Below are 19623 nucleotides of genomic sequence, written 5' to 3'. Positions count from 1 at the left end.
CTGACCACATCCATGCCCTTATGCCATTTGACCCAAAACCCCAAACATGAAGCACTGTGTCTCATACTTTCTCTCTCCCTCTCTCTCCCCCCTTTCCCTCTCTGTATTCCAGCTTTCACTCGCGGATGAACAGAGCGAAGTGACACGGAATGGCTTTGAGTCCAAAGAGCTGCAGTACTTGGTCCAGATCTACTGCCAGGTATGACAGAGTAATCCCCCGGGTGCTGTGATATGCTGCAGTGTCATACTCACTCACTCAGTGCTCTCTCATATACATTTGCACACACACACACACTTGCACGCAAACCCACACACTCTCACAGACGCAGAGTCACATGGAAAATCGCTGTCTTTTGAATCTTGTCACACACCAAATGATGAACGCCCAATACTGTAAATCATACCCAGCACACCCCTCTGTTAGCTAGTAACGTTACGGGATTGGCTTGTTTTTCATTTTTCTGAAAACACTTTGGGTCGTGATTGAAGAATCTTAGTTGCGGGAACGGTGAAGCTGGAACAACCAAACTACTCAACAGAAAGGTCAGATTGGTGATAAGGGTCTCGTGGGAAAGGAGAGTGACATAGGGAAATAATGCTGTTTGGCCTTATCCACAATGTTCACAAGGTGTTGAGTAGCAACCAAACACACAACTTGAAAAAGACGTCTGGCATACCATCTGAATCTTCTCCTTGGCAATTGTTTCCCTCTCATCAGAGACCTAGCGAAGCAATTCAATAAAACCCTTGCCCAATTTCATCGTCTATTGATTAAAATGTATTTTTTTTACGTTTAATAACTTGGGTGTTTCTCCTAAAATGAAACATGTAGGACATCTCTAGGGACTTCCTAGTTAAAGGTTCACTGAAGACATGCCTTCCATTTTACTGAATTCCATTTTCTTAAGCTCACATGTGCTTTCCAGTTCCCACAATTGCGCACAGGTCCCACACAACCCAGTAGCTCCAGTCTCACCCCTTCCACTGACTCACTCGATTCAGGTTTCACACATTTTTCCTCTAGATCGTATTCCATTTGCATGACCTTGGCAATGCCACGGAAAACGGGTGTCTCTGTCCTTGGAAATTCCATCTTTCCTTGGCTTGGTGTTGGAAAGGGGAGCTGAAACTGCTGCACTGTTCCATATATAAGGGGGGAAAGGAGGGTGAACAATTGGCCCAGAGCCACCCTCTTAGTACAGAGAGCGGAGGAGAAAGAATCCAGCCTGCAGGATAGATCGCTTTAGTTCCACAGACTAGTAAGGGAACAGACAAACAAAGGAACTGACTGGAAGTCCCAGTGTCTGAAAGTGGGACAAAGCTACTGTAGCACACCAAGTACTATACGGAGCCCTACAAAAATATTTCTACAGTCCTGATTCCCTCCTGGTTATTCCCTTATGGCTCTGCACTAGGATCAGTGGGGCTGGTCGATGCTCTGCAGTCACAGTCACTCCAGCCCTGGCCCCAGTTCAGAGGGATGTTTCTGGGTCAAATCAAAGCAACCAAGTTTGTTTTTTCCTCCCTCGTTCTGGAACTGGGGTTTTTGAGGTTTGCAATCACTCTTGTGAGTCGAAAGAGAAACAGTGAAGCAACTGGATGGAAAATAGGAAGACAGGAGTAGCTTTGAATGCGATGATGAGCTGAGGGCAATGTTAATTTGGTTTGCACTTATACCACTGGTTTTGTCATCTGCATAAGGCTTCTGAAGCATATTCCACCATTTTCTTTCTTTGATATAGATGATGGTAAGTGCATGGTGATGGTAAGTGCAGGGAAATTGACCAATTCCATGTTGGGAGCACGCACCTTTGACTTTCCTTCTGGAGAACAAAAGAAAGAGGAGATAGGAAGAGAATAGAAAGTAAAGGGTGGGAAGATAGGACAGGGGTGGAGAGATGTGTAAAGGGGGTGACCCACAGAAATGCAGCTTTGTCAGGTTTGTGTTGTCCTTTCAGAGATGAAGGTGGCCGGAGGCTGTAAGCCAGCCATCGAGAAGACTGCCTGGATGAGGGATAGTTACCACACACTGGGGACGTGGGCATTGGACCAGGGAGCAAGAAGAGAAAAGGGGGGACAAGACTGGCCATCGGAGATAAAACACATGGCCTGCTAAATGGGCTATAACTGGGAATGATTCTGCATTTTGATAAGCTTGCAGTGTGTCCACCTTCTGCTTGAAATTCAGTAGGTCCAACCTTTTGCCAACCTGGAAGTGGCTATGGCTAATAGAGTTATGGATAATTATTTGTCAGCCCATAAAGGGGGACTGTTGGAAGCTTGTCTTCCAGAGCCTGGATACACAGTACTCTGATCTGACAGAGCTTTCAGAAGTATTAACCCCAACTGCCACCACCACCATCCTCAACCTTTCTCCATTTCCACTCTTCCTTCTCCTCCTTTGCTCCCCACAACTTTCTCAGCCCATGAGCTACATTATCCCCAGGATAAATTCTAAAATAACCTGTTCCCGGTGCTGACCAAGGGCCTGTCCCAAATTGCACCCTGTTCCCCATAGGGACGTTGCCCGAGGCTCACATCACAACTCGGCACCCTTTCATTTAGATTTCAAAAAGCCCTGGATGGCTTTGTCAATCGCCAGCCGGCCCCGATGTATTCCCCCCCCCCCCCCCTCCCCCCCAAAAGATCTAATGTCTGTTAAGAGTTAACGTATGGATCTGTGTGAATTATCGAGTTCTTGTGTTGTACTCCCAAAATAGCCTCGGCGAATTGATGACTTCATAAATGGATTCCAAGCTTAGCTATCCAGGCCAGCACAGTTAAAGTGTGAGTTCAGTGAGCTTCAATGGCAACATATTTAGGAGCTGTTCCATTCTGTGTGGCATGGTGCCTGTTGGATTTACTCACAATACTAATAAAACAAGTGATTACCCCACCGCATATGTTTCTGGTTTGATTAATAGCAGTACATCCAATATTATAAATAAAAAAAATATTCACTCAATGTTCTGTAGTAGATTCAGGGAACATCGTCCATTGAGGGAGATCCCTCTTTCAGGTTAAAATGGGCCCCCCTGTTGAAATTGAAGGATATAATGTCCACCTCTCTTAATTCCACCAGATTTGACCCCTCTTAATAATCCCAGCCATTTAGATTCACCCCCCCTCCATCCATCCATCCATCCATCCCTTCGTCTGTTTTTTTTAGCACTGCCTCACATTGGCAGACTGGTGCTCTGCTTGGGGCAACCACAACCAAACTACAACCTTACAAATGGCTGGTCCCTGTCCCCCAGTGGAGTGTTCTGTGGGGAGTCACCCTATCAGGCTTTTTATCCAACCCTGCTCAAACACAACTGGATCTTGATAAGCCGATTTGTTATCGTCACAGCCGTGTATATTCCCCCTCAAGCCGATACCACGACAGCTCTCAAGGAACTACACTGGACCTTGTGAAAACTGGAAACTGCAGATCCCGAGGCCGCATTTATTATCGCTGGGGGCTTTATTAAAGCAAACTGAGGAAAATGCTACCGAAGTTCTATCAACACATCACCTGTAGTACTCGCGCTTCAAAAACTCTCGACCATTGTTACTCTCCCTTACGGGGTGGCTACAAGACGCTCTCCCGCCCTCCCTTCGGCAAAATCAGATCACGACTCCATTTTGCTTCTCCCTTCCTATAGGCAGAAACTCTTAACAGGAATTACAAATGCTAAGGTCTATTCAACGCTAATCTGATCGGAATTTTCCACGTGGACTGGAAAATGTTCCGGGTTGTCTCTGAGAATAACATTTATGTATACACTGACACGGTGACTGTGTTCATTAGAGAGTGTATAGGGGATGTTGTTCCCACTGTGACAATTAAAACCTATCCAAACCAAAAACTGGATAGAAGACAGCATTCGTGCAAAACTAAAAGCGTGAACCACCACATTTAACTACAGCAAAGTGATGAATACAAACAGTCCAGTTATGCCCTCGATAAGGAAATCAAAGAGGCAAAACGTCAGTACAGATACAAAGTGGAGTCACAATTCAACGGCTCAGACATGAGATGTATGTGGCAGGGACTCCACAAATTACGCATTATATAGAGAAAACCGGCCGTCGCGGACATCGACGCCCTGCTCCCAAACAAGCTTAACACCTTCTTTGCCCGCTTTGAGGATAACACAGTGACACTGACATGGGCCGCTGCCGCAAGGCTACCGCCATCCCTAGCAGCATCCTCGGAACATGCGCAGACAAGCTGGTTGGAATGTTTACGGACATATTCAATCTCTCCCTATCCCAGTTTGATGTCCCCACTTGCTTCAAGATGCCTACTATTGTTTCTGTACCCAAGAAAGTGAAGGTAACTGAACAAAATTACTATCTCCCCGTAGCACTCACTTCTGCAATCATGAAGTGCTTTGAGAGACTAGTTAAGGATCATGTCACCTTTACCTTACCTGACACCCTAGACCCACTCTAATTTGCATACCGCCCCAATAGATCCACTGAGTATGCAATCCACATGGTACTGCACACTGTCCTATCCCATCCGGTCAGGAGGAATACCTATGTAAGAATGCTGTTCATTGAGTACAGCTCAGCCTTCAACACCATAGTACCCTCCAAGCTCATTATGAAGCTCGAGGCCCTGGGCCTGAACCCCGCTCTATGCGACTGGGTCCTCAACTTCCTGATGGGCCACCTCCAGGTGATGAAGGTAGGCAACAACACCTCCACTATGCTGATCCTCAACACAGGGGCCCCACAAGGGTGTGTGCTCAGCCCCCTCCTGTACTCCCTGTTTACCCATGATTGCGTGGCCACACACGCTTCCAACTCAATCATCAAGTTTTCAGACGACAACAGTGGTAGGCCTGATTACCAACAACGACGAGAGCGCTTACAGGGAAGAGGTGAGGGCCCTGGCGAAGTTGTGACGTGAAAATAACCTCTCCCTCAAAGTCAACAAAACGAAGGAACAGATCATGGACTTCATGAGACAGCATAGGAGCACGCATTCACATCGACGGGGCCACAGTGGAGAAGGTGAAAAGCTTCAAGTTCCTCAGTCACTGACAGTACACATCACTGACAATCTGAAATAGTCCACCCACACAGTGTGGTATAGTAGGAGCAACAGCGCCTCTTCAACCTCAGGAAGCTGGCTTGGCCCCTAAGACCCTCACAAACCTTTACAGATGCACCATTGAGAGCATCCTGTCGGGCTGTATCACTGCCTGGTACGGCAACTGCACCGTCCGCAACCATAGGGCTCTCACCGGAAGCCCACTGCCTGCCCTTCAGGACAGCTACAGCACCCGGTGTCAAAAGAAGGACAAGAAGAACATCAAGGACCTGAGCCACTGCTTGTTCACTCCGCTATAATCCAGAAGGTGAGGTTGGTGCAGCAAAGCTGGGACTGAGAGACTGAAAAACAGCTATCTCAAGGCCATCAGACTGTTAAATAGCCATCACTAGCCGACCTCCACCCAGTACCCTGCCCTAAACTTAGTCACTGTAACTAGGCGGCTACCATCCGGTAACTCATCCCTGCACCTTAAATGCTGCTGCCCTATGTACATAGACATGGAACACTGGTCACTTTAATAATGGAACACTGATTATTTTAATCATGTTTACGTAATGTTTTACTGATTTCATATGTACTATATATACTGTATTCTAGTCAAGGCCATCCTATTTCATTTTTCCTGTACATTATACTATTCTATCCACGTATTCTTCAATTATACTATATTTTCTATCCACATACTGTCCATAATGTCTATACATCCTAGTATTTCTTAATTCCTTTATTTTACCTTTAGATTTGTGCGTTTTGTTAGATATTACTGCACTTTTGGAGCTAGAGAAACAAGCTTTTCTCTACACCGCAATAATATCAGATTAACATATGTATGTATGGATGCAATGCAATTTGATTTGAGCAGCTGATCATTTCTTTACAATATGGTGTGTTCGAGTTGGGCTGGAGCAAACGCCTGCATACCCAGTAGCTCTCCTGCACTCTCCGGGAGGAGGGTTGGCCACCCTGCTACATTACAATTATAGCCAAATACTTTTTATGTCTTTATAAAAGAATTCCCTCATTCAATGAACCAGGGATCAAACGGCTACGGTGTGCGAGGTAGTTAACCTAAGATGTTTATCTATTTGTGAGGTTAAAATAATCAGTGTTCATGAGAGATCTTGACAGCATAGGAGTTACTTATCAATTAGGCTATTCTAAGAATATATTTTTTTACTTTGTCAAAATTGCATGGCCGGTATTGAATAGAGGAGAATCCGAGTCAATTTTGAGAGCTTGAGAGATTGTTTTACATCCAGAGTATGCAGCATTGGTTTCATCAACTGCGCTCCCATATCCGTGTTGGCCATTTGCGGTTATACACGAGTGCCGGTGGAAAGTTATTTGAGGACATGACAATGACATTAATGAATGCTAAACAGTTAACTAGTCAGAACTAGCCGAACTACACTATGTTTTGAATTGGCTATCGTCGTCGTCCCCACCCCCCCCACTGGAACACACGCAGGTGATGCACACACTGACTTTTCCAGGATTTTCATTGATGACCAAAAACTATAACTGGGCAAATGATTAAAGTAGCCTAATTGTTTGATATTGTGATTTCTTTGCATGATTTTTTTATTTGTCTATGTAATCTGCCTGTCCAACAATGAGTTTTTTTTACTTGCCTGGGCAAGCGGACAGCGTTAATGTCGAGCCCTGCCCCCTCTCTGATCCCCCTAGTAAAAGCATAGAGCTCCCCTCCTGTCACCCCGTCTCAGCGGTGGATTCTGAATTAGGGCGTGAGGGGTATCTGTTACCAGGCTAGTAAAGGGCTGATGCACCTCCTCTGTCTTTGGAAATGTTCTCTCTCCTCTCTTTCCCACTGGCTGACTCTCTTGTTTTCTCTCCGCAGGGCCGGAACTGGATTGTGAAGCGCAGCTATGAAGATTTTCGTGTCCTGGATAAGCACCTGCACCTCTGCATATATGACCGCCGCTTCTCGCAGCTGCCGGAGCTGCCTCGATTCGACAGTCTGAGTGATCGCGCCGAGGTAAGACGCCTGGTCTCAGTACAGCCGATGTGCCACCCCTCCCAACACCCCTATATCACCATTTAGATGGTCTCTTCCAGTCTCCCACTTTGAATGCCACCTCAAAGCTTATGATATTATGCCCTTCAGGGTTATACATGATAACGGTTTAGGGTTCAGACAGAAACCAGAGGCAAAATACAGGGCTCACTTCAGAACAGTTTTGCGACCGTTTCCATACTAGAGTGAAATACCAGTACAATGTCCATGTCGTTTTTGCTTGTTTTACAAACTCCTGCCTAGGTCTTTGTTGCAGGCTGATTCATGGCCTAAATGAGTGAAAGTGTCCAATTATGCTGTCTCTGTGTTTACGCGTTTAGAAAGCCTCTCCATCCCCGCTGAGCTGTGAGGGGAGCTTTCGCTCTCTTACACCCTCCCTCTCTCTTACACTTTCCCCTCTCTTTTCCCCCCTCTTTCCCCTCCCTCTCTTACACCCTCCCTCTCTCTTTTCCCCTCCCTCTCTCTTTCTCTTTCCCCTCTCTTTTCAACCTCTCTTTCCCCTCCCTCACTCTCTCTTTCCCCTCCCTCACTCTCTCTTTCCCCTCCCTCCCTCACTCTCTCTTTCCCCTCCCTCCCTCACTCTCTCTTTCCCCTCCCTCATTCTCTCTTTCCCCTCCCTCACTCTCTCTTTCCCCTCCCTCACTCTCTCTTTCCCCTCCCTCACTCTCTCTTACACCCTCCCTCACTCTCTCTTTTCCCCTCCCTCTCTCTTTTCCCCTCCCTCTCTCTTTCCCCTCTCTTTTCCCCTCTTTCACACCCTCCCTCTCTCTTTTCCCCTCCCTCTCTCTTTCCCCTCTCTTTTCCCCTCTTTCCCCTCCCTCTCTCTTACACCATCCCTCTCTCTTTTCCCCTCCCTCTCTCTTTCCCCTCTCTTTCCCCTCTCTCTCTTACACCCTCCCTCTCTCTTTTCCCCTCCCTCTCTCTTTCCCCTCTCTTTCCACTCCCTCCCTCTCTCTTTCCCCTCCCTCTCTCTTTCCCCTCTCTTGAACACACACTCTCACTCTTTACAGTAGTTTTCACAGCGAAAGCCCACTTGAACTGTGGCATATTTTCACAACTAAATCGATGGCCTTTGAAGTTTGGAGTGGCTGTTAATGCCTACCTTTTATGATCCTTCAGTCCATGGGGGGAAAAAGGCCCTAATACTCCTAAATAGAGACTCCCACGGAGGTAGGCTGACTAGTCACCACTTTATGTCTGCATCCCAAATGGCACCCTGTTCCCTTCATAGTGCACTACTTTTGACCAGAGCTCTATTGGCCGTTCTCAAAAGTAGTACACTATATAGGGTGCCATTTGGGATGCAGGTTGTCCGGTCCCCAGTGTAATGGGAAACACTGGGAGGCCCGGACGGCATGTTGACTAATCACAGGAGGTCAGATTACTACGCCCACAATGAAAGCATGGGTCCTTCAGTAGTGGAATGTTCAGCACTAAACAGGACTAGTACAACAGGTTGTTAGGGTTTTCACAAAACAAGGCAGGAAAGGAAATAGAGGAAATAGGCCTACCTCAGTCGTGATTGGTTGAACATGTTGTCGGACCTTTCGGTTTAATCTGTGTCTGCGGCTGCTGGGACAAATAATAGCGGAGAGTGAGCGTCTAGTAATTTCAGGCAGCCCAGCTTTACAAATAGTTTTTCGGGAGGCTGCATGCTCAAACTGTCATTGTCTGATTGTAGCTTTCAGGCATTTAATACAGAGGTTCTTACAGGATGAATTGTTGTACGGGAAAATTGGCTTCAATTGAAATGTCACTAACAGTATTGTCGAGGGGCTGATTTGCCACTCCCTCAGTTTGGTACCTAGCTACCGCAGTTATTTGGATAGTCTTAGCCTAACTAGTTTGTTAACCATCATATTGCCTGCTCATTACAATACACAATGGCCACTGTTGTGCAGGCCAGTACATGGAGCTCTAAATTGCCTGGTCGAAATGAGTTGACATTAGCTCACACAATGTCTTCCATGACTCATTAAGTCTAAGACCTGAAAAGAGTTGGTCCGAATATTCTGCGAAATCAGGAGACTTACTGCTAATCAACTAATCCGTCTCCCTATTGATTCTGTTAGCCAGCCAGTCCCCGTCCCTTTAAGGCCTCCATGTTGTGCTTGGCTTTACTCTTGTTTTACCCTATGTTCTCTAGTCTTTGTCTTTCTGGAGAGTCTTGGCCCTCTTTTGGTCTGTGTTTGCTTGGCCATGTTGACACTCGAGGAAGGAGGACTAAGGAGAGACACTGGCGGCGGCGCAAATGGTACCATATTCCCTACATAGTGCGCCACTTTTGATCAGAGCCCTGGTCAAAAGTAGTGCACTGTATGAGGACTATGGTGCCATTTGGGGCGCATACACACACTGTCTGGCACACACAGGGGAAGGCTCACTCTTGGATTAGTGCGCTGAATAGGACAAGTCTTGTGGGAAGCGCCAGGGTATTCATCACCAACAGTAACCAACAACTGCAGCACAACAAGGAAAGCATCCATGTCATCAGAGAAAAGCTTTCCTTACCCACCCTGGCTTATTATAGCCCAGACCAGAGCGTTCATGGCCTTCCTTCTCTGCTGCTCTGCAAAGCAAGCCCTCTATACAGAAGCCTACTTTACCCTCCAAATCAAGTGCTTAGTATTGTAGCACTGTTGGCACTCGTTTCATTTCTTGAAAGTTTGGGGCTTTCTTTTTGTCCCAGGCTAACCCGTTTTTATCATTTAGGCAAAACGTGGTGTCCACTTCAACGTTCTGTACTCTCCCTCCCTGCAACGTTTTAAGGATGAGGGTTGTTTAGGGAAATGTTTGATTTATCCTGAGATCCGTTTAAATGTTGTCAGCTTCGTCTTCATTGAGCTCCCTCAAGGTGACGTGTGGCCTTCATGACATTTCTGAACAGATCTGATAGCTCATTTAACCATTGTTTGGACTGGTTAGTGCCACAATGAAGTCTCAAATAAAAAACAAACATATTTTTTTAAACCCGGGCATGCTTTGTCATTTACACATGTTATTATCTTCCACATATATATCTTCCACATATCTTCACCGGTTCCTCTTGGCCAGATTTGTCCTGGCTGTGGGTTTAGTTAGGGTTAATCTGGTTATACATATTTACATTTATGTTGTACTGTTGGTGCCACATCTTGTGGAAAGAAAACAAAGGCTCGGAGGCTGTGGGACTTTTAAAACCAGTGCTGAAGTGGCAGTGTCATGTACATGTCGTCAGATTGTGCCCCATTCGGCCCCTTCCTCTGGGCTACAACACTCGGCCTCTGTGGTTGTGTTGGTCGTCCCTGGCCTGATTGGGTTTGCACGGTGCCAGCTCATGTACTGGAATCGATGTGGCAGGCAGCAGCCTAGAACCTCCGGGAGAGAAAGAGAGAGGGTCATGAGAGGGCCCCACGTCTGGCCTCGTGCCCACCACTTCAATGGTCTCTGCTCTAACCTCTTCTCCCTACTCTAATTTCTTGTCTCCTATAATCTCTCCCTCTATCCCTTCCTCTTCTCCTAACCTCTTCTGTCCTCCCCTAACCTCTAATTTCCTCTGCTCTGCTTTCCTATCATCTCTCCTTTCTCATCTCCTCTTTCCTTTCCTCTAACCTCACTTAGTCCTCGCCTCTCTTTGGGCTCAGTTCTCTAACCTCTACCTGTCCTAACTTTTCCTCTTCTCTTCCCTTATTTAACCTCTCTCTTCTCTTCCCTTATTTAACCTCTCTCTTCTCTTCCCTTATTTAACCTCTATCTTCTCTTCCCTTATTTAACCTCTCTCTTCTCTTCCCTTATTTAACCTCTCTCTTCTCTTCCCTTATTTAACCTCTCTCTTCTCTTCCCTTATTTAACCTCTCTCTTCTCTTCCCTTATTTAACCTCTCTCTTCTCTTCCCTTATTTAACCTCTCTCTTCTCTTCCCTTATTTAACCTCTCTCTTCTCTTCCCTTATTTAACCTCTCTCTTCTCTTCCCTTATTTAACCTCTCTTCTCTTCCCTTATTTAACCTCTCTCTTCTCTTCCCTTATTTAACCTTTCTCTTCCCTTATTTGACCTCTCTCTTCTTTTCCCTAATTAACCTCTCTCTTCTCTTCCCTTATTTAACCTCTCTCTTCTCTTCCCTTATTTAACCTCTCTCTTCTCTTCCCTTATTTAACCCCTATTCTCTTCCCTTATTTAACCTCTCTCTTCTCTACCCTTCTTTAACCTCTCTTCTCTTCCCTTATTTAACCTCTCTTCTCTTCCCTTATTTCACCTCTCCTCTTCCCTTATTTAACCTCTATTCTCTTCCCTTATTTAACCTCTCTTCTCTACCCTTCTTTAACCTCTCTCTTCTCTACCCTTCTTTATCCTCTCTTCTCTTCCCTTATTTAACCTCTCTTCTCTTCCCTTATTTAACCTCTCTCTTTCCTCTTCATCTCTCTAATTGGCCTCCAGTGGAGTGTTTGATTCCCTCTGCTAGGCGCTCACCAGTCACTCTTTCCTTTTGCCCTTTCTCTCTCTCTCTCATGCAGTCTTTTTTCTCCTCTCTATTTGTCTCTCTATCTCGCTCGCTCTCTCAATTCAGTTATTTCTGTAGTCATCACAGACGCTAGTCCCTCTTGAGATTCTTTAACTTGATCTAACAATGTATTTTGATGGTGACAGAGAGACACGTATGTTGTTGCCTACTGTATCTCACTCACATGAGGTTTTCACACTGTCTCTCTATTCTTGTATTGTCCTAGCCTTTATAGAATATGGAACATGAAGGACCGCCACAGACCTATAGAATTTCCTGGCCATCTTTTGTGCATTACTCAAGAAGTCACCTCAAAAAATAGAAACAACCTTTATTTCAGTATCATTGGGATTGACTGCATTATGAGCTCAGTCATTCTGGCTCATGCTCATTGAGATGTGTTTATCCTGCCTGAGAGCAGCTGAAGTGTTTTGGAGCGCCCATTATGCCTCTAAAGTACTGTGGTACCCTCCTACAGTACTAGAGGTGCTGACAAACTCATTGAGCTCGCACACATGCACACTTTCCAATTTTCTCTCACACAAATTATTTGACTCGTCCTCTCTCCTTACTCTCTCTCGCTCACTCTCTCACACGCGCACACTTTTGTGTGTTTACTGCTTCCTGTCCAGAAGTAGTACATAACCTTGGTGAAAGGAACACACAATTACAGTGAAACCTAAAAACAGCTCTCTCAATGACAACTAGCTTGTGAAGCACAGACTAAAAGCCATTTCTCTGACTCCCGCCTCACACTGAAACACATTTATAGGACTGTGAGTAAAGTAGTCATTGGCAGACCATGGGCAATTCAGTTTTGCATATGGCATATAAGTTGTGTATATATTTTAGTAGTGCAAGCGAAAAAAAGGCATTGCACAAAACAAATATTTGTGTTCCGCTGACATCAAATGTATTACCATGGGTCCCCTGAAAATAATTTGCGCTGCTTAAAAAGGAGAGTGCTTCTTGTTTTTGATTGGTTGCAGATGTAAACGCACTTAGCAGCCTCATTGGGTTGAGTTAAATTGAAACTGTATACTGCCCTGGTGGTAGGCAGATACGCAACCAGAGTTGATTTCTTTCGTTAATGGCCTCTTGATTGGATACATTTCCCTGAGGAGTGCCAGCCTGACGGCCTTGATAATACTGATGATAATTCCGCTTGAAGTCTATGATACCTTTTGTTATTTAGTTTGTTCGTGTATTTCCAGTTAGGAGGCCACCTATCTGATTTAGGATCAGCTCTACTTAGCAAGTATAGCCTAATGCCAGCCTCACCCATCATGTACACAACAACCACTCTGTCTCTGGATCAGTTGTAAAGACCACGCAAAGTGGCCGCACAGGATTCGCATACACTACCTATAGCTGTAGGTCAATCGACACCACTCTGTAGAGCTACAGTGACAGAAGGGTGTTGTGTGGTTTTATATAGGTGTTTTACACATGGTCTGTTTCTGGTTTCCTCTCACAGGCAGTTTCCCAGATGCTGATGGCTTACCTCTCCCGCCTCACAGCTATCGCTGACAACAAGATCAACTGTGGGCCTGCTCTCACATGGATGGAGGTGAGCTTCTGTCTGGGTTTATGTCTGTTTGTCTATCAATCTCCCACTCTACACAAATACACCACACATAAAACATAGTTTTCCATTTTCTCTCTCTTTTGAACACATCAGCTTACTGCTCTTCATTCCTTAACCACCTATTTATATATATATATATAAACATTAATTTAACTAGTTCAGAACAAATTCTTATTTACAATGAGGACCTACCCCAGCCAAACGCGGACGACGCTGGGCCAATTGTGTGCCTCCCTATGGGACTCCCAATCACAGCCGGATGTGATGCAGCCTGTATTCGAACCAGGGACTGTAGTGATGCCTCTTGCACTGAGATGCAGTGCCTTACACACACTAGAACTGTAACTCACTAACCCAGTGTAACCTGTCTACATTGATAGACAGTAAATATGACACTACCTTGACTGTGTGTGTTTGTTTTCCAGGTTGATAACAAAGGCAACCACTTACTGGTCCACGAGGAGTCCTCCATCAACGTGCCCGCCATCGCCGCCGCCCATGTCATCAAACGCTACATCGCCCAGGCCGCCGACGAGCTCTCCTTCGAGGTGACAGGGAGAGTTGACACACATTTGTACATGCATGCACACACACTCACATGGACATACAGTACATTCAGAAAGTATTTAGACCCCTTTTTCCACATTTTGTTACATTACAGCTTTATTCTAAAAAAATAAATTCCCCCTCATCAATCTACACACATAATGACAAAGCAAAAACAGGTTTGTAGAAATGTTTGCAAATCCATTAAAAAATGTCAAATGAAATATCTTATTTAAGTATTCAGACCCTTTACTCAGTACTTTGTTGAAGCACCTTTGGAAGTGGTTAATGCCTTGAGTATTATTGGGTTTGACTCTACAAGCTTGGCACACTTGCATTCGGGGAGTTCCTCCCATTCTTCTCTATAGACCTCTGTCAGGTTGGATGGGGAGCGTTGCTGCACAGCTAATTTCAGGTCTCTCCAGAGACGTTCGATCGAGTTCAAGTCCGGGCTCTGGTTGGGCCACTCAAGGACATTCAGAGACTTGTCCCAAAGCCACTCCTGCGTTGTCTTGGATGTGTGCTTAGGGTCGTTTTCCTGTTGGAGGTGAACCTTCGCACCAGTTTCATCAAGGATCTCTCTGTACTTTGCTCCATTCATCTCTCCCTCGATCCTGACTAGTCTCCCAGTCCCTGCCACTGAAAAACATCCCCACAGCATGATGCTGCCACCACCATGCTTCACCGTAGCAATGGTGCCAGGTTTCCTCCAAATGTGACACTTGGAATTCAGGCCAAAAAGTGAAATCTTGGTTTCATCAGACCAGAGAATCTTGTTTCTCATGGTCTTAGTCCTTTAGGTGCCCTGTCATGGGCCTTTTACTGTCATGTGCCTTCTAGGCCTGATTGGCGGGGAGCTGCAGAGATGGTTGTCCTTCTGGAAGGTTCTCCCATCTCCACAGAGGAACTCTGGAGCTCTGTCAGAGTGACCATCTGGTTCTTGGTCACCTCTCTGACCAAGACCCTTCTCCCCTGATTGCTCAGTTTGGCCATGCAGTCAGCTCTAGGAATAGTCTTGGTGGTTTCAAACTTCTTCCATTTAAGAATGATGGAGGCCACTGTGTTCTTGTGGACCTTCAATGCTGCATACATTTTTTGGTACCCTTCCCCAGATCTGTGCCTTCGCACAATTCTGTGTCGGAGCTCTACGGACAATTCCTTTGACCTCATGGCTGGGTTTTTGCTCTGACATGCACTGTCATCTGTGGGACCTGATGTAGATGTACCATCAATTGATTTGACCACAGGTGGACTCCAATCAAGTTGGAGAGCACCTGAGCTCAATTTTGTGTCTCATAGCAAAGGGTCTAAGTACTTATGTAAATACATTATTTCTGTTTTTTAAAATAAATAAATAAGCAAACATTTTGCTTTGACAGTGGGGTATTGTCTGAGATTGGTTAGGGAAAAAACGATTTATTCAATTTTAGAATAAGGCTGTAACATAACAACATTTTGAAAAAGTCAAGGGGTCTGAATACTTTCCGAATACACGGAGATGTCATGGATGAATGGATGTTCTTGTATGCGGTAATAAATAATCATATGTATTATATGAGAACGTTTCTCTTTGCGGTATGGACGCCATGACTGGTTATCTGCATCATATTTACTCTTTATATAGACGCCTCAATACATTCCGTTGTTCCTAGGGTGGTGTTTCTCCATTTCTCTTTTCATACACTACATCTGATTCTACATCTAATTATTACGTAGAAATACATTCTAATGCAGTCAGTGGTTCCCAAACTTTTCTTAGCAAGGTACCCCTAATAATATCCCGTCTATATTATGGGTTAGTTAGTATGTAGTTTCCCCTCAAATGTATTCACAGCATGACTTGATCCAGCTATCCCCGCTTTCTTCTTCTCTCCCAACCCTTTCCCCTTCTCCTCTCTCTCTCCACTGACAGGTTGGGGACATCGTGTCTGTTATTGACATGCCCCCCAAAGAGGACACCACGTGGTGGAGGGGCAAGCACGGCTTTCAGGTTGGTGGCCCAGAAGCGCGCGCGCACACACACACACACACACACACACACACACACACTGTGTCGCAGTCTAGAATCTGGGGTTGATAAGTTGCATACAGATGGCTTGGCATCCACATCTACTGATCTACGATCGACTCCACAAGGCCAGGATTTCAATTGTGCTTTCCTCATTTGGTTCTTATTTGGTTTGGCTGTTTAGCAAATTTTACTCTTGAGTACAAATGAAAATGGGCTCATATTGTTCATTTGGGTGAAACGTTTCTCTTGTCAGTTAATACATACATACAAAATGCGTACAGAATAAGTGGTTGTTCTTGATCGGGATGTGATTGTATTAGCTAAGCTAAGTTTTCCAGTATTCCATTTAAAGTGAACAATAGTCTTTCTTTGAACCCAGCTGAACTTCCTGTGCCCTTCGCATTGAACTGCGGGAGTGTTCTGGTCATAGCTTACCCTTAGCATTGCCCTTAGCATTGCCTCCTGCGCGCTTGGCTCTCCGCTCGCTGCCCCGGATATTCGGGCCAGTTGGGAGGGCAGCCATGTTGGATGGGGCTTCACAACATGTTATTGAACGCAAGGATGATCGGGAACTGTTGGGCTTGTTGTACTGTAGCTGTGTATATACTGAGTTGACAGAGGAGAGTAGCTTGTTTGTTTGGTTTTGGTATATCAGAGTAAGGTATTATCTGTTTAATTTTTCAATAATGTAACTCATGGCACTCATTCCTAGGAAGAATTGTCTCATACATACATGTCTTCAACAAAGATGTCATAACTATGTTATTACACGGTGTTGGTCCTTGAAACCAATCTGGATATTGGCGAAAACATCACCGTGTTTGTTACTACTAGATATTGAAACGTTGATTGGATGGTATGTCAATTAGCACAAAGCAGATGTCCATGTCCTCCCTCCTATTGCCACCGGAGGTCAGTCAGTCACCCTAGAGGCAGTCTGAGTCCGTCTATGACTGGAGGTGGATAGGCAGCTGACATCTGTCTTTATTTACCAGCCTGAGCCTCATAGAAAGAGCGGGTGAGAGAGAGCGATAAAAGGGAGGGAAGGAGAGAAAAGGCTGGAGGAGCAACAGAGAGGGAGAGAGCAAATCCAACCATGGAAAGGGTGAGCTACATTTGTTGAATGCTCAGCATGAGTCAACTCTTTCTATAGTATAGTATAGTATTGTCACTAGACAGCTGGACCTTGGATCCCTATGATGGTCACATTCAACCTTCAACCCCTTTATCAGTCACATTACTACAAGATGGAGGCAGTTTATGTTGCAAACCGTGCAGGTTCTGTACTCTGAAGCTACTACAAACACTTATTTGACAGTGTATTAGTGTAGTCCGGGTCTCTTATGTTAGGAATCGCACAAGTCAAGATGTGTTCCTCTGTGGACTAGATGATTAGTTGATAGTAACAGAATGGTTTTGTCAAGCTGCTCTACTGGGAATGGCTTTGTTTTAGCACTTTCCCCCGTCTTCATTAAAGCACGCAAAAACATTTATACCTAGTCTTCCTCCAAACCCCTTAAGTGAAGCCGAGAGATCTTTTATTATAAAAAAATGTATTTCTTAACACACAGTTTAACCTGAAGGCATCTTATGTCTATTTTGTATTGGTAGAATCAGTTGTGTTAGATCAGACAATAGTTGTTTTACACATGTTTATTGTTAATTCGTAAATACATTTGAAGATTACTTTTAACATCTGTGTTCAATAAGGATATCTTGCTTTCTGGTTGACTGTGGGGATTTGAAACGATCACAGTTTGTTCTTGACTGTTCTTCTGATATAAAACATTTGGGGTATACACACATATCGACCCCACCGGGCTTTACCTCCGCATCAGGTGGCACTGAAAAGTCCTAAATACCATAGCTTGGGCAGCTATTCAGCCACATGATCTTGACTGAACACTGCCAAGTAGTATCCTGGGGTCAAAGTACGCCCTGCGCTGGCCTTGCACCAACCTTTTAGTACATGTTTATACCAACTGCCTATGGACTCCTTAATACATAGAGGTCTCCAGCATAATACCCGAAGCACAGTGGTGAAATGTTGATATTAACCGCACAACATTGAAGAAGGGCCTTGTTAAGTGGATGAAGCTTGTTTATCAGTCTTTAATGGTAATGCGCTCTTTCGCTCACTCTCGCTCTCTCACACTAACACACACACACACACACACACACACACACACACACACACGGTTACTGATCCTCTCTGCTTACTCTCGCACTCTCTCTCTCTCTCTAAAAGTCTTGTGTGTCCTCTCCCCAGGTTGGCTTCTTTCCCAGTGAGTGTGTGGAGCTGATAAACGACAAGGTGCCGCAGTCCGTCACCAATTCGGTGCCAAAACCAGGTACCGTACTTCCTCTCCAACAACCACAGTGAGGTGTCCTTGAATCTCCTGACGGTCGTTCCCATTGGGTGCTATGTTGTTTTGAGTGGTGTGTGGATAAAGTACGGCTTATCAAAAAATGTGCGGTTGTTGTGGCGGCTTTGACATTAGTAACTATGAACGACTAACTAGATATCTCTATTTCTGCTAGCAGGAAGCAATTGGTTATAGAAAATGTGTATATCAGTGTGATAAGGTATTATAATGTCTGGTGAGATTGTGGGGGGGGGGGGGGGGGGGGGTTCCCAACAAGGATCTCATCTGGAAGTGTGTGGTGTGATGATGTGGTGGATGGGATTTTGGTATGTCGTGGTGACTAAACTGCAGCAGGTGCTAGTGCCACTCTGTGGAGGAGTAAGGGTAATGCGCTACACATGTGTCTCTGTCTAAGGCCAGCTGAGGCTAAAGCACCTAGCATTCCACATGGAAGGTTTAGTGACAGCATGAGCCTCGGGATTGATTGAAGAGGCTTGTGTATTCAACACAACACTAGACTGCAAAATAAAAACAGACAGTGCATTTGGAAAGTGTTCAGACCCCTTGACCTTTTCCACATTTTGTTACGTTACAGCCTTATTCTAAAATTGATTAAATTATTATTTATTCTCATCCATCTACACATTACATCATAATGACAAAGCGAAAACAGGTTTTTAGAAATGTTTGCAAATGTATACATTAAAAAAATAAAAAATAAAAATTTAAAACAGGTACCTTATTTACATACAGTACCAGTCAAAAGTTTGGACACACCTACTCATTCAAGGGTTTTTCTTTATTTGTATTATTTTCTACAGTGTAGAATAATACTGAAGACATTAAAACTATGAAATAACACGTATGGAATCATGTAGTAACCAATAACGTGTTAAACAAATCAATATATTTTCTATTTTGGATTCTTCAAAGTAACCACCCTTTGCCTTGATGACAGCTTTGCACACTCTTGGCATTCTCTTAACCAGCTTCACTTGGAATGCTTCTCCAACAGTCTTGAAGGAGTTCCCACATATGTTGAGCACTTGTTGGCTGCTTTTCCTTCACTCTGCGGTCCAACTCATCCCAAACCATCTCAATTGGGTTGAGGTCGGGGGATTGTGAAGGCCAGGTTATCTGATGCAGCACTCCATCACTCTCCTTCTTGGTCAAATAGCCCTGACACAGCCTGGAGGTGTGTTGGGTCATTGTCCTGTTGAAAAACAAATGATAATCCCACTAAGCGCAAACCAGATGGGATGGCGTATCGCTGCAGAATTCTGTGGTAGCCATGCTGGTTAAGTGTGCCTTGAATTCTAAATAAATCACTGACTGTGTCCCCAGCAAAGCACCCCCACACCATCACACCTCCTCCATGCTTCACGGTGGGAACCACACATGCAGAGGGAGATAATCCGTTCACCTACTCTGCATCTCACAAAGACATGGTGGTTTGAACCAAAAATCTAACATTTGGACTCATCAAACCAAAGGACAGATTTCCACCAGTCTAATGTCCATTGTTCAGGTTTCTTGGTCGCAAGCAAG

At 44.9% G+C, this 19623-nt stretch overlaps 1 protein-coding gene across 8 annotated transcripts in view; it reads left to right on the top strand.

The window, feature by feature from the left end:
* Window positions 1-19623, top strand: part of arhgap32b (Rho GTPase activating protein 32b) — a 233855-nt gene that overhangs the window by 163358 nt on the left and 50874 nt on the right. For 5 of the 8 annotated variants that reach the window (XM_021623785.2, XM_021623784.2, XM_021623782.2 and 2 more), the window contains 6 exons: window positions 113-199; window positions 6909-7046; window positions 13042-13134; window positions 13578-13700; window positions 15611-15688; window positions 17979-18060. In XM_021623785.2, the coding sequence (XP_021479460.2) occupies window positions 113-199; window positions 6909-7046; window positions 13042-13134; window positions 13578-13700; window positions 15611-15688; window positions 17979-18060 (601 nt within the window). Of the gene's footprint in view, window positions 1-112; window positions 200-6908; window positions 7047-13041; window positions 13135-13577; window positions 13701-15610; window positions 15689-16693; window positions 16815-17978; window positions 18061-19623 lie in introns of those variants that run through there. The other 3 variants (XM_021623789.2, XM_021623788.2, XM_021623787.2) reach the window with 1 other exon arrangement.

This window comes from Oncorhynchus mykiss, chromosome 12 (assembly GCF_013265735.2).
Source record: "Oncorhynchus mykiss isolate Arlee chromosome 12, USDA_OmykA_1.1, whole genome shotgun sequence".
In the NCBI taxonomy this organism is placed as follows: domain Eukaryota; kingdom Metazoa; phylum Chordata; class Actinopteri; order Salmoniformes; family Salmonidae; genus Oncorhynchus; species Oncorhynchus mykiss.
The sequence above is the reverse complement of the archived record's forward strand: the minus strand, read 5'-3'. Positions and strand labels throughout refer to the sequence as shown.